We start from the raw sequence: 13,668 nt of genomic DNA, 5'->3' as shown, positions 1-13,668 counted from the left end.
TCGGTTGAAATTATTTTTCAGGATGGTTCCGGGGCGGCGATGTCATTTTGCTGCTGCTGTTGTTTTGGTGAAAGTAATGCAAAAGTAGTGTAATAGGTAACGAGTTACTCTACACATAAAGTAATATTGTAAAGTAACTTATTACTTTTAAATCAAAGTAACTAGTAATATGTAGTATATTACATTTGAAAAGTAACTTGCCCAACACTGAAAACACTACATGGGGAATGAGTGAGTGAGTGAATGAGGAAACCCTTCCAAACACGGCTTCACTCACTCACTCACTCACTCACTCACTCACTCACTCAGCCACTCACTCACTCACTCACTCAGCCACTCACTCACTCACTCACTCACTCACTCACTCAGCCACTCACTCACTCACTCACTCAGCCACTCACTCACTCACTCACCAAGCCACTCACTCACTCACTCAGCCACTCACTCACTCACTCACTCACTCACTCAGCCACTCAATCACTCACTCACTCACTCACAAACTCAGCCACTCACTCAGTCACTCATTCAATCGATGACTCACTCAGTCAGCCACTCACTCACTCACTCAGTCGTAGTCAGTCTTGTTTAATGAATTTAGTTGGAAAATTCTGGGATAGGAAGGTACTAGAGAGTCAGGATTTGAGGGCTGGGTAGGATAAAGGCCCAATTATGCTCAAAGCCTTCCGTTCATAATCTGCGTTCATTTCGTGCGTAGTTCTGCACATTTTCTGAAAGCTTACAGATACGGGCAAAATGGAGCAGTACGACATACACACTCACACATTTGACTCTCTACTGCTCACTAGTGAATATAAACATGAAACACACATGGTATGTGTTAAAACATTTTCCGAATGAGTTTATGGTCTGAATCAACAATTTCAAGTCTTTTTCATGCTCTCATGGGCTCCATTTTCTAAATTGTGGCCCCATTTCGAGTGAAAGAGATGATAAAAAAGACTAACTTTTGGGGCGTGGCTTCCTTGATGTCAAGCAGCCGCAGGAAACCATCACAACAGCACAGCCAAGGCAGGTTAGCTAGCCTAGCATCGTAGCCGTAGATTAATAAAGTTCAAGTTCAAGTTCATTTATTGTCTGCTTTCACAGAAATGTGTTGTAATGTGCAACAAGTGCCAACGTACAGAAAGTCAAAAGATACAAAAAGATCAAAGATACATGGGCACATACAGACTTAAACCTGCAGCAATGTAAGGTCCTAAAAACCAGACATAAAATGTAGAATATAAAAAATAGAAGATAAGGACAGCAATAAATCCACCTGGAGTTTGTAGGGACAGGCAAGTCTGACATATCCACCTCATTTCCATTAAATAGACTAACACTAACACCCCCCCCCCCCCCCCCCATAAATGAGCTCTTAGTGTCTAGGGGGATATGGGTGGTGTTTGGGGGAGGCAGGGGGGATGGAAACGGGCCGTAGGGGGAGTGGCACCAGGGATACCTCGGCATTCCGAAATGTCGGCACTCCGAAATACCGGCATTCCGACAAAATTGACGGAATGGAGATCTGTCTCGCCATTGCGAAAGAACCCTAACCCTAACCCGGGGGACCGGCTGGAGCTAACCTCTCCCAGCCCCCACATCTAAACCTAACCTCTCCCACCCCCCATGCCTAAACCTAACCTCCTGCAGACCCTAACCCTAAACCTAACCTCTCCCACCCCCCACGCCTAAACCTAACCTCCCCCAGAACCTACCCTCTCCCACCCCTGTAGGCTAAATAACTCAAGATGCTATGTCGGAAAGGCGGACCTAATATCTTTTGCAATGGCAAAACCTTTTTTGGAGATAAAAAGGGCCGCCTGTCCGAAAGCATAGAAGTCAATGATCGGAATGCCGACACTTCGGAATGGCGAGATGACCCCAGTGGCACCATGGGTTTAAAGGTTTGCGCTTGTTATAGATTTATTTACATCGTCCAAATAAACAGCACAGCCTTCGATGTCAATAATCACAGTTTTCATCAGGCATTGGAACGTCGCTGGTTCATTCCATAGGCCAAAAGACATGACTTTATACGATAAAGGCCAGACTGAGTGATGAATGCTGCAATCTCATGTGCTTTTTGGTCAATGGGACTTGCCAGTACCCGTTAAGAAGGTCGAATTTGCTCACAAACTTCGCAGAACTCACCTGGTCTATGCAATCGTCCATGTGCGACAGTGGGTATGCATCAAGCTTTGTGACATTGTATGTAGGGTTTGCTTTAAGAATCCCTGTTAAAGGATGGCTTTACTGGTAATCAACCCACTTTCTATCATATATAATCTCTGTAATGTAAACACATGGGCAGTGTTTTATCTTCTCTCTCTGTTTACCTCACGGAGAAAAATGCTCCTGCTGCTGCCTGCAGAAACTCCGCCCCCACCAGCTGCAAGTCATTAAGGCTTGTTAAGGCTCTCCATGCGATTCTCCATGGATGTGTGCACATACTTAGAAAAAATATATATTGTTTAATAAATAAACAATGCCTCTCCACCAGAACTTCCGCAGCTCGGTTGTGATGCTTTGGCAGAGGAGGAAATGGGAGATCTCCGTGAGGAAAACAGAGAGAGGAGGAAATCACTGCCATGTGCTTATATTACCGAGATGATTAATGATGGGTTGAGAAGCTAACCCTAACCCTCTTAACACGTTCACTGCCAACAACGAGTTGAGTCGTCAAACACAATCCAGCTGTTCACTGCCAACGACGAGTTGAGTCGTCAAAAAAAAAAAATTTTTTTTTTTTGACGGTGCTACGTGGATCAATGCCCCCCGCGTCTCCTATGGAGATATTGGAAGTATTGAATGTGTATAATCTATTTTACCGACCAGCTAGGTGGCGACGGTGCCCTCCCGACAGAGAGAAAGTCAACCAAAAGCAGCCGCCTCCCGCGGCTGCTTCCTCCATTCTCAAGGAAATGGCTTGCCGATTTTACAGTCATCAGTCACCAGACTCGCCGCTCTCGGGCCGCGCCAGCAGCAGCACACGGGGGATTGCAAATTTGCATAAGCCTAGAGTCGCACGGGGCTTCATCGGGGCTCTCAAACCCAAGAGACGAGTGAGCCCTATCCACACTCGCTGCCAGGGAGGGAGGCTGCTCAAACTCGCTGCCAGGGAGGGAGGCTGCTCGAACTCGCTGCAGCAGCAGCAGCAGCAGAGCACTCGCTTGTGACAAACGCAGGCTGAAAGCCACTAGACACGCCCACGGAGGGAGGAGTTGAAGGAGAGGGCGTTCGGAACTATATTGTTTGGATGTCTGATCTCTCACTGATGCCAAAAATAAATGGTTAAAGTGACTGTTCTGCCTGTTTGATTGAATTTCACAAAACTGCGATTATCTCAGCTTTCACTCTCAGACAGCTGAAACCATGCTGTACTCAACGGCTAATATCTACATAACTACTAACTCTACAAACTAACTCTTTTAGACAGAGAAAGCACACATTCTATTAGTACTTTTCTGAACTTTGTGTTCACAAACTCCAAGCAGAAAAGAATCCTCGGCTCTTTTAAAATGAGCCAGAATCCTCAAAAAACGGCCTGGCAGAAGCTACCTACAGCAAAAAAAACCCGGCTGGCAGTCAATGTGTTAAAGGAAGACTTTTTTTCAATCAGATTTGTATCCTTACAATGTCAGTAGTATGAGCAGATGTGCAGTCTTTACCTTCCCTCAGTCAACCCTACAGGGAGAGCTCCCAGTTCATTCTCAGACAAAACTCTCCGTTATGACGCAAAACGCGTCACAACAGAGATTCTACATGCGGAAGCTCTGCTCGAAGGCTGTCGAAGCGCCTTTTTATTTTATTTTATTTAACCTTTATTTAACCAGGTAAGACATTAACACATTGAGTGCCAGCCATTTTTTCATCCTGTAGGTAAGTTGTGCCAGGTTTTTTTTTTAGGATTCTGGCTCATTTTACAAGAGCCGAGGATTATTTTCTGTTAAGAATTCATGAACACCAATCATCTAAAAATAACTAATAGAATGTGTGCTTTCTCTGTCTAAAAGAGTTAGTTTGCAGAGTTAGTAGTTATGTAGATATTAGCCGTTGAGTACAGCATGGTTTCAGCGTCTGGAAATTTATTCAGAGATAAATGGCTTTTTGTGAAATTCGACAGAACAGTCACTTTAACCATTCATTTTTGGCATCAGTAAGACCGTCAGACATTCTAAACAATAGTTTTGAACAGTAATTTCCTCCATAACAACAGGAAACACCCCTCTCATTCAAACTCCTCCCTCCGTGTGTCTTCTCCTCCTTCCTCCTGGCTCTACAGCGGGCGTGTCAGAAGCGCGTTGCTGCTGCCTGCCTGCCTGTCTGCGTGCCTGCCTGCCTGCTTGCCTGCGTGCGGACGCTCCTTGTGCGAGTCAAGATGGGCCGGGGAATGCGTGGGCGATGGGCAGATGTTGATTCTGGCCTTTCTGAGGTGTTTCAAAGTGTGTTTCACCTATAATCTATTTTGCAAATCGCTCTCCGCTCTCTGTGTGCGGCTGCCTGCGCGGCCGCTCTCGGGCAAGACAAGTGTGGAATGGATTACTGTAAAATCGCCTCGCCATTTCCTTGAATGGCTTGCTCCCCGCGGCAGTTTTTTCTTTGATTTCGCTCGTCTGGGGGAGCACTGTCAACACTTAGTGGGTCGGTAAAATAGATTATACACATTCTCTTGCTCCAATAGTGATCTCGAAGATGTAAAAGTTGTTGATTGATGTCCCACCGTCAAAAAAAAAAATGTTTATGTAAGACGAGTTATTTCGGCTCTGGCACTCAAGCGTTGGATTATGTAAGACGAATTATCTCGGCTATGGCACTTAACGTGTTAAGAACAAATTCTTATTTACAATGGCTTCCAGGGCGGTTGTTATTGTTTCTTCTTATTTTTTAAGTATGTGCACATCACATCAGAGCGTTAACAAGCCTTAATTACTTGCAGCTGGCAGGGGCAGAGTTTCTGCAGGCAGACAAATGGAGGATATTTCTCCGTGTGGAAAACATATAGGGCCCTATCTTGGTACAGTCGCTATCCGCTTTTTGCACTTGCGCACCTGTTTGCGCACCTTAATGCGTGCCTTCCCTGCAGGGACGATAGCAGTCCGCCTCGCGCAAGTGTAAATTTGTGTTCCAGTGTTATGCCAAGTTTTGCACCAAATGCATCCTCACCTCACAAGACATATTGCAATGATTTATACAGAAACATAACTGTTTAAAAATGATATTGTCTGGGTAGACGTGACCTCCCTGTTTTTAAGTTAAAACAGCCCCAAAATATGGTGGGGATGCAATTCTCGGTGGGGATGCAGAACTCGGCATAACACCGGGCGCAGGTGCAAATTGGAGGTGTGCCAAGTCATCTGCTATTCTCTGTGCTCCGCAAAATGCCAGCGCATTTGGGTGGTCTGTCTTTACCACCAGAGTTATTCACAGGTGTGGCCAGGCAATGCCTGGGCATTACATCAATCATACCTATCAGATTCCCGTCTCGCAGTCCCTTTAATACAGTGTGCGCAATGCATGCTGTAATTCTCTCCATGCATATTTGTATATCTCACAACAACACCATCACATCATATGCCTGTTAAAAACATCTCTGATTTGATGCAATTCAGGTTCTTTTGTTGACTGGAAAATAGAAACGTGTTTCCAACGGGGAAACAGGGACATTTGATTGACAATAATATTGCAAGTAGGCTACAATGTCCAAGTTTTCTCAATTAATTTCACATTAACTCTTCTTTGCGACGTGTCGTAAGATAATCCAAAATTAAGCTAGAAGGAGTGGTTTAGTAAACTCCTCCTTTGTATGTTAATATAGTCTCCACCTCCTCCTACTTCGTGTCTTTAAATAGAGTGATCACCCTTGTGACTGGAAGTATTACAGCTACGAGATATGAGATGTAGAAGGATACTTCCATGTGCGCACATGTATAATAAATCATGGATTCTTTTAAGCAAATAGAGTTGGTTATTTAGTAGGAGGAAAATTCTTACGACAGTTTGGTGCCGAAACCCGGTCCGGAGGAGGGACGTGTGAAGTGTGTTTGCCGCCTGGGAGCAGTGAAAAACACAGTCGACAAAGGAGGCCTATTTGGGGCCTGCTCACTGCTTCGAGGAGACAGACAGACAGAGAAGCGAGAATATAGGGTAAGTTGCCTATTTGCTTTTAAAAGTCTGCGGTTGATTGTGAAAGAAGATATCTAGGGGGTAATTTCAGTCTAATTAATTTGGAAGACGGAGATATTTTGGGAAATGCACGACCTGATAAGATCAGAGGGAGGCAGACAGACTACACTGTGCAGAATTCGAACAAAAGTTCTGAATCAATTTTGAGAAGTGATCAGTCTTGGGTACAAAGTCTGAACGCCTGTGCACATTTATCGCCTGAGGAAGAGTGGAAATTGAGACATTAGATGTTAGTATAACACCATTAGATGGAAATTAAAATAGTTTAGAACTAAACAGATTTAGAATCTATAGTAACTAGGTTACCTAACTAGACAGATTTATAATCTGCACGGATTTAGAATCTGACGTAACTAGGTTACTTATAATGCAATGTCGACTTAAAATCATTAGATGATAAATTAAAGCCATTAGATGGTAATTCAATGCATTTAGAATGTATGACGCGTCAGATAAATTCCAGTTAGACTGATGGAAATATAAAATCTCACTAGGTGAGGCGTTTAAAACGTACCGTTAGACGAGACCGTTAGACGGGGGTTTTTTATCAAAAGCAGAATTGTTCACATGTGTGTGAATGAGACCTTAGAGGCCTGTAATGTTTATGCTCTAGATAAGGACCTGATGCATTAGATATTAGTATAGGATTAAAGAGAACCGAAAATAGTGAGTAAATTTGATTAAGAGGGAACTTACGGAGTTTTATAATGCTCACAATAATGAGTTATATTGGGATAGATAATACCATATCGTTATAAGTGCACGTGTGTATGAGGACTGTCCATGAATGAGCGGTGTTTGCAAACTGTGTCTGTGTGTGTGAAATTTGGTTGACTGGACTGATTCCAGACAAGCAGAGAGAAAAATAGTTTAACAGGGAGAAAGTTCACTTGTGTATTGAAAATGGGAGCTAAACTCAGCCGTGTGGCCTCTCGCAAGACAAAGGAGGAGACAGGTACTCCACTGAGTGGGGGTAGGGCCACGCCAGAGGAGGCTTGCAGGAAGGAGGCACAGCAGTTGGGACCAAGTTCAATAGCTTACCCTTGGCCTTTTGCGGCTCCACAGCCGTGGAGGGGAAGGCAAAGAGGAGCAACAGGAGGAAGGGTTTGAAGCTAACAAATGCTATTCAGGTGGAAAAAAACCTGCCATTGGCAACAAACTCACTCTGATACCCAACCCCCACCATATAGCTCCTCAATCACTGTATGGCCCACCTAGTGGCCATAGAACAAAGGAGAAGCCAGAGGGCGGAATTCAAGGCGTGAAGAACAAACAATTAGCATTCTATTCATTGAGAAGCCTGTCATAGAGAAGAGAAAATATTTCTATTTTAGGAAAGATGTGTTCTGATGAAAATTGATAAAGCAATGGCATGTCTGACATTAACCTGAATTTTGTTTTTCTGTTTAAAAAGCAGGTTATTGTGTAATGAGGAGAGGAGAAAGGCATTACATGAGGATAACCTTTGTAAATGGGAAAAAGTGTAAAGTGTAATGGAAAACATTTAATAGTACATTTATCATAATTCAATGATAGCTTGGTTTCATGATACCAAATATTTGAACAGAGTAAAGAATATCCTAATTTGAAAATCTGAGAATGATTTTTAGGAAGTAAACAACTTTAGTTTAGGATCTGAGGGCACCAGAGGGAGGTGCGAGGTCATTAACATTCTAAAGGATGGTAAGCAGGGTGACCTGCATGGGGAAATAAGTGCATATTGTAGGCTATTGGGGGAAATCTATTAACTTGAATGGAGTACAGAAAGATTATAATAACCCAATGGTCTTAGGAAAATACATTTGTACTAAATTGTTCTTATAACTTTTTATAAATCTTTACACTTTATGGGATATTCATTAAGGGGGTCTTGCATGGTTCCCAACCCCACCCAATTGTAAACATGTGGGATTAGATAGTATTTGGGGCACAACAGATGGCTCACTAAACTCTGGCCTGAGAAGGTGTCACTTTAGCCATAGGGGGTACTAGAGGCAAAATAGACTTTGATAAAAGATCAAAGGGCCATGTGCAGGATGAGAAGAAGCCACTGGAGGTAAATTTACATTATGAAAGAGACATGGTCTGAAACAATGCTGATGGAAAGATCTGGCAAATCAACATCCTGAGGGAGGTAAGATTGAGCAAAAATCACTCTTATTTAGAAAAATGTACCTTAGAGTAACTGTGAGATTAATCTTAATAGAAAGATGTTCCATTATTTGTGATTGCAATGACTAACTATAATTGTCTGCTTAAATCTGTTACAGAGAGTTAAAAGGAGCAGAGGTGACTTTGTTGCCCAAATTGCATGTTTATATGCAAATGGCCTGAATGGCTCATTCACTGCCTGAGGAAAATAAGAGAAGTCGTTTTCTGAACAAACATTTAGAATAACATTATAAAGTTAATTTGATTTGCAGACATTTACTACTTTCCAAATCTATCATTATTACCGTTAGTCTGATAAGTAGTCTCAAAATTAAAAAAATATACAAGCCATGTGTCTCGCAAGAAATCAAGATGCAGTGAAATTTGCACTTAATAGAAGTGTGATTATAGTGATAAGGTGCAAACAGACACTAGTTGACTGGGAGACAACAGCTGGAGGGCTGCTGAGCCAGGGGGCTTGACAAAACAAAAGAATAATAGGTGTTTGTTTATACAGCGAAGGTACTTTCTCAAAGCCATAAATAGGTTAACTGCGTCCAGCAGGAACAACTGCAATCTTCTGTACGATAGATTGAAAGTATCGTAGGTTAAAAGTAGTCTATTATAACGTTTCTATTACAAATGATCAGAGGAAGGTACCATAAAAGAAATATTAGAAGTCATTTTGGATAAATGCCATAATAGGCGTTAGATGAATAAGTGATTGGAAGCGGAAGTGAGATGGATCTAAATGCAGTGCTTAACATGGTAAGTGGAAAACTACTTATCATATTACATTTGAACATGAAATTAAAGCTACAGCCTAAGTATGATATATAGATATGTTAAGAGCCAAATTATAAATGAAATAATAAACTTACAAAGATATGAAATGGGTTCTTATTAAATAATATCTGTGTATAGAATTTCTATTTGCAGAATGAAGAGAGTGAAACTCTAGATATAGATCTGTAGGAGTTTCAGAAGGGGGGATTTATAGGATTTATAGGATTTATAGAAGATATGATTTATTTCATTGTGATGTGTTGCAAGGAAATATTGTTGCAGATTGGAGAGACTTGGAGAGACTTGGAGGGAAGTGATGATCAGAGGGAGGTATTCTGACTCGAAAGACTGCTGACTGGACTTGTTGAATTGACTTGACCGAAATGAGCTCATGTAAATATGTACAATAATTATGAAAATGTTTGTTGGGTGAGGCAAACTTTAAATCCAAGTGTGTTTGGGGGCATGTGGTTTGATGACAAACTAATAACTAACCAAACTAACTAATTCATAACTAACTATGAAAAGTTGATTGTTATAACCAAAGTTATTGGACAAATAGTCGTGGAGAGGACCAAATCCAGAGCAGGTAATATTGAAGAGGAATCAATTTAAAAGGGTGAGATGAATCATTCTTTATCATAATGTCAAATGAACGGAAATGAGAACCTGTGTTTGTGTGTTGCCATGTAAATAAGTTGTTAGAATAGCAATTTAAGTGATCATTTCAATGTAGTGTGCATTGTGAGCAGATGAGATGCTCAGAGTTATATTTGTGTCATTACAGGAGGGAAGCAGAGGACTGAGTTGTCAATCCAGCAGTAAGACCATTTGGTATGGCAACAGGGAGGTTCTGAACCTTGCTGCCTGGAGGGTTAACTCAGTTGAATGGGGTCCAGCCTGTAAGACTGCACCCTGGACCAGGGAGGTCCAAAGGACTCAAGCGGCAGTACAAATTTAAAGTGTAAAGAAGGCGGCATAATGAGAGAAATTGTCCAGTGTTGATTGCTGGAGTCACTACATGAACAGACTTGCTAACCAGACGGAGGACTGATGGGGATCGTCTTGCTCCGTTCGGCTACACGCGGCGGGAGGAAAGAACACAGGATCACACATTGGAGTGCTGAGACACAAACAGGTGTAGCGTTCTTATTGTACATATAGTAGAAATTAGTGTGTGCATTATGGAGTAGGAGGAAAATTGAGTTCTTATCTCTTTTAGAAGGAGAACGGACTTTAAGTGAAATACCAATGTGATCTATTGAAGCTAAACAGGAATACTGCACTAAGATATATACTTTCATTATAGGTGACACAGACAGAGGCCATGGCGAGTAATCTGCGGCCAGAAAGTCATCGGATCGTCATCATCGTGTGCCTGTTGAGGGCTCGTCCAGGGAGGGGCCATGAGGGAACATCAACTACAAGCAACCGGTTCGAGGTTCGAGGCCAACATGACGGCGACGAAAGAGAGGAGCAGTGTCACTTGAGCTGAAGAATCATGTGACCACCGTTGTCATCATCCTGACCCTAACGAGATCACATCATACTGGCTCTCACTTTTCACTCCAAAGAGCAAACAGAGAGATGATGAACCAGCGCTCATGTTCGAGACTTCCACCTGTGTCATGAATGTCACTTCAGGGCTCTGAGGTCCTTGTGTGCGCCTGGCTGAATTGCAGGAGTGTCCTGTGTACTCTGGTAATGGTGAGACCCAAAACGTACTCCTTCGATAAGAGCTGCACGCTTCTCCGTGTCATTATGCGTCTGAACTTGGATGGTCGAGACTTCACAGACTACTACATGGAGAGCTTGACATGGATGGAAGATAAAATTCCAGTATCTGCAATATGTAGGTCAGATGCAGATCGGTTGTGATAGACATGAAAATCACATTGTTTTCTGGGTGCTATCTGTGAATGAATCGGAATTGTATATAGGAGAAAAAGAAGAGTTCCACAGGAAAAATATGTGGACGCCAGAAGAAAAGACATATTTCATATAAATATTGCAGAATTATAGTGTGATTATTGAGAAGTGTTCCCAGTATGTACAATGTTGTTACATCGAATTTGCAAGTTGTCTGAACTAAAACCATCTGTAAAGCTAGAGGAACCTAATGACATCCCTTATACCGTATATGATTAATGCAAGACTATAGGTAAGAAAGTAGACATTTATATTATTATTACACATTCCTTTTGATAGCATTACAGTGGGATTCAAATAACTCCAGTAAGAGGGAAATACTGCTTTAAACGAGTTCATTGTGTGGTTGTAATGTTAATTACTATTGGAAGGGAAACATTTGTCACCCTGGGAAGGTATGGCCACCTCATCCATAGTTCATCTTTTTGTCACAACTATTGAGTTAGTAACTAGAATATGTGTTTGGTGGGGAATTAAATATTGTGGCCTAGACAACAGTAAATGATAAATATGGAATTTGGGGGAAATCAAGAAGGTGGATGTCATCAGATTACTTTTGTTTTGTTTTAGACTGGCGATAAATTGGTGTGCATTTGGCATACTAATGTTTCAGTAATTGTTATTGGTTACATTAGATTGTAGCCTACTTTTATTTTGTCTTTGGTATATTTCATGTCTTTGGTATATTTACAACAGATGAAAGTAATTATACGTGACAGTAACTAGCTGGTTATAGATAACTAGCCTTGGGAAATATTTCTGTATGATTATTTTGATTATTTTCATGATTTTCTATTCTATTTTATTTTATTTTATTGTATTTCATTTTATTTTTTCATTTCTGTCATATAACCTGCTGTATATTGTAGATTAGTTGTTATGTTGGAGAGTCAATCACCCTAGGGAGTGTTAGAATTGCATCACGTGGTACATTTAGGACGAACCATGTCTTGTAGGCTCGCCAAGTATTTTCCCTAGATCGGTGTTTTTCCCTACAAGTTCATGATTAGATTAGTTAGAATACCTATTTGCGTCTTTTTACCTCACCCTAGTAAGAAAGAGGGGAGGGTATTTGGCCGAATATGGCACCTTGATTTGTGACGTCTGATGTGGGACAATAGGGCGTGAGGGTAGAGGTTATAAATCTTGGTATTTATAACAGAGTCTTTCCAAGCTAATTGGAGCTTGGGCATCAGGCCTCATGAATTAAGCTGGAAGAATAGCTAGGCTTCATATTAGATTAAATGTTACATTATGCAGAAAAATGTAACTACAATGTGGTGATTGATTTTCATAGAGAGGAATGATCAGAAGTGGGATCTTGACAGACTAAAGTGGACTTTCAACTGATGAGACTTGTGACTTGTGACTTAAATTAACTTACTGGTAAGATGTGCAGAAACTGAGATTTGTATTTGACATAGGTTAATATAAAGTTATTAGGAAGCTTTGGGACAGCCAAGCACTTTTCACTTATGAAATACATTACTATAATAGCTATGAACCTGGAGGGTTGCATAGAGACCTTTGTAATACCATATTTCATTGAGAAGTGCATCGTTGTGTCAGTCAAAAATAATGTTCAGGTAACCAAAGGATTTGACAGGAAGTAGACCTGAGACTGAGACTGTACAGTAATCATTGGAGAATGACTTAAGCTTAGAATAGGAATTAGTGACACTTTAAGGTGCAACTGGACTAAATTTGATCTACCATATATTATGACGTAGTCCCACCTCTGATCAATAAATTAGATGTAGAGGATTTCATCCAATACACAACTGTTAGCTATAGGATTCAACAGGTACAAATACACTTTTTGTTCTAGGTAGCAGGAGGAGGGTTAGCTACAGTATCTTCCATTCTTTGTATATATCACTGTGTATAATAAGTTTCCAATGTATTAATTGTGTTATTAACTGTGTAATGTAATTTTGAAAATAATGTTCTGATGAACAAGAGGGAGGAATTGTCGTAAGATAATCCAAAATTAAGCTAGAAGGAGTGGTTTAGTAAACTCCTCCTTTGTATGTTAATATAGTCTCCACCTCCTCCTACTTCGTGTCTTTAAATAGAGTGATCACCCTTGTGACTGGAAGTATTACAGCTACGAGATATGAGATGTAGAAGGATACTTCCATGTGCGCACATGTATAATAAATCATGGATTCTTTTAAGCAAATAGAGTTGGTTATTTAGTAGGAGGAAAATTCTTACGACAGACGTGATAAACGTTTTTCAGTGAATTATAGTTGATTGCCTCACTGAATAATCTGCTAGCTACCCAATTTTAGCAGCAGAATTTGATGTCCTGCTGTGGCACCTCCGTGCGTAATGACCTATCCAAAAGGAATTTCTCTGCACTGCGCTCCGCAGTGTGGAGAATAATGGTGCGCTCAAACGCAGCAGGGTATTTTTGTGCTAAGAGGTGCTTTTCAGAGCTCTTACCGCAAAGAATTGCCATCTTTATGCCTGTTTTTTTCATGGGGCATGCCCAGTATAATTATAATGGGCACAGAGGTATTTAGCACAGCAGGAAGAGTACCAATGCACTTGGGCCCACCCTCAATTTGCGCTGCGCTCAGCGTTAGTGCAAAAATATCGCTTTTACGATGA

The 13,668-nt window shown here is 41.3% G+C and overlaps 1 protein-coding gene across 1 annotated transcript in view; it reads left to right on the top strand.

Annotated features, from left to right (window-relative positions):
- Window positions 1-7,089: 7,089 nt before the first annotated feature.
- The window catches only part of LOC310797402 (uncharacterized protein), a gene marked incomplete at its 5' end in the record, with an annotated part of 67,461 nt that continues 60,882 nt past the window's right edge, over window positions 7,090-13,668 (top strand). The window contains one exon of the mRNA XM_083659771.1: window positions 7,090-7,141. Coding sequence (XP_083515897.1) covers window positions 7,090-7,141 — 52 coding nt within the window. The remainder of the gene's footprint in view (window positions 7,142-13,668) is intronic.

The sequence above is a fragment of the Poromitra crassiceps genome (genome assembly GCF_964638095.1).
Source record: "Poromitra crassiceps genome assembly, chromosome: 23".
NCBI lineage: Eukaryota > Metazoa > Chordata > Actinopteri > Beryciformes > Melamphaidae > Poromitra > Poromitra crassiceps.
Note: the sequence above shows the minus strand (reverse complement) of the source record. Positions and strands in the feature narration are given on the sequence as shown.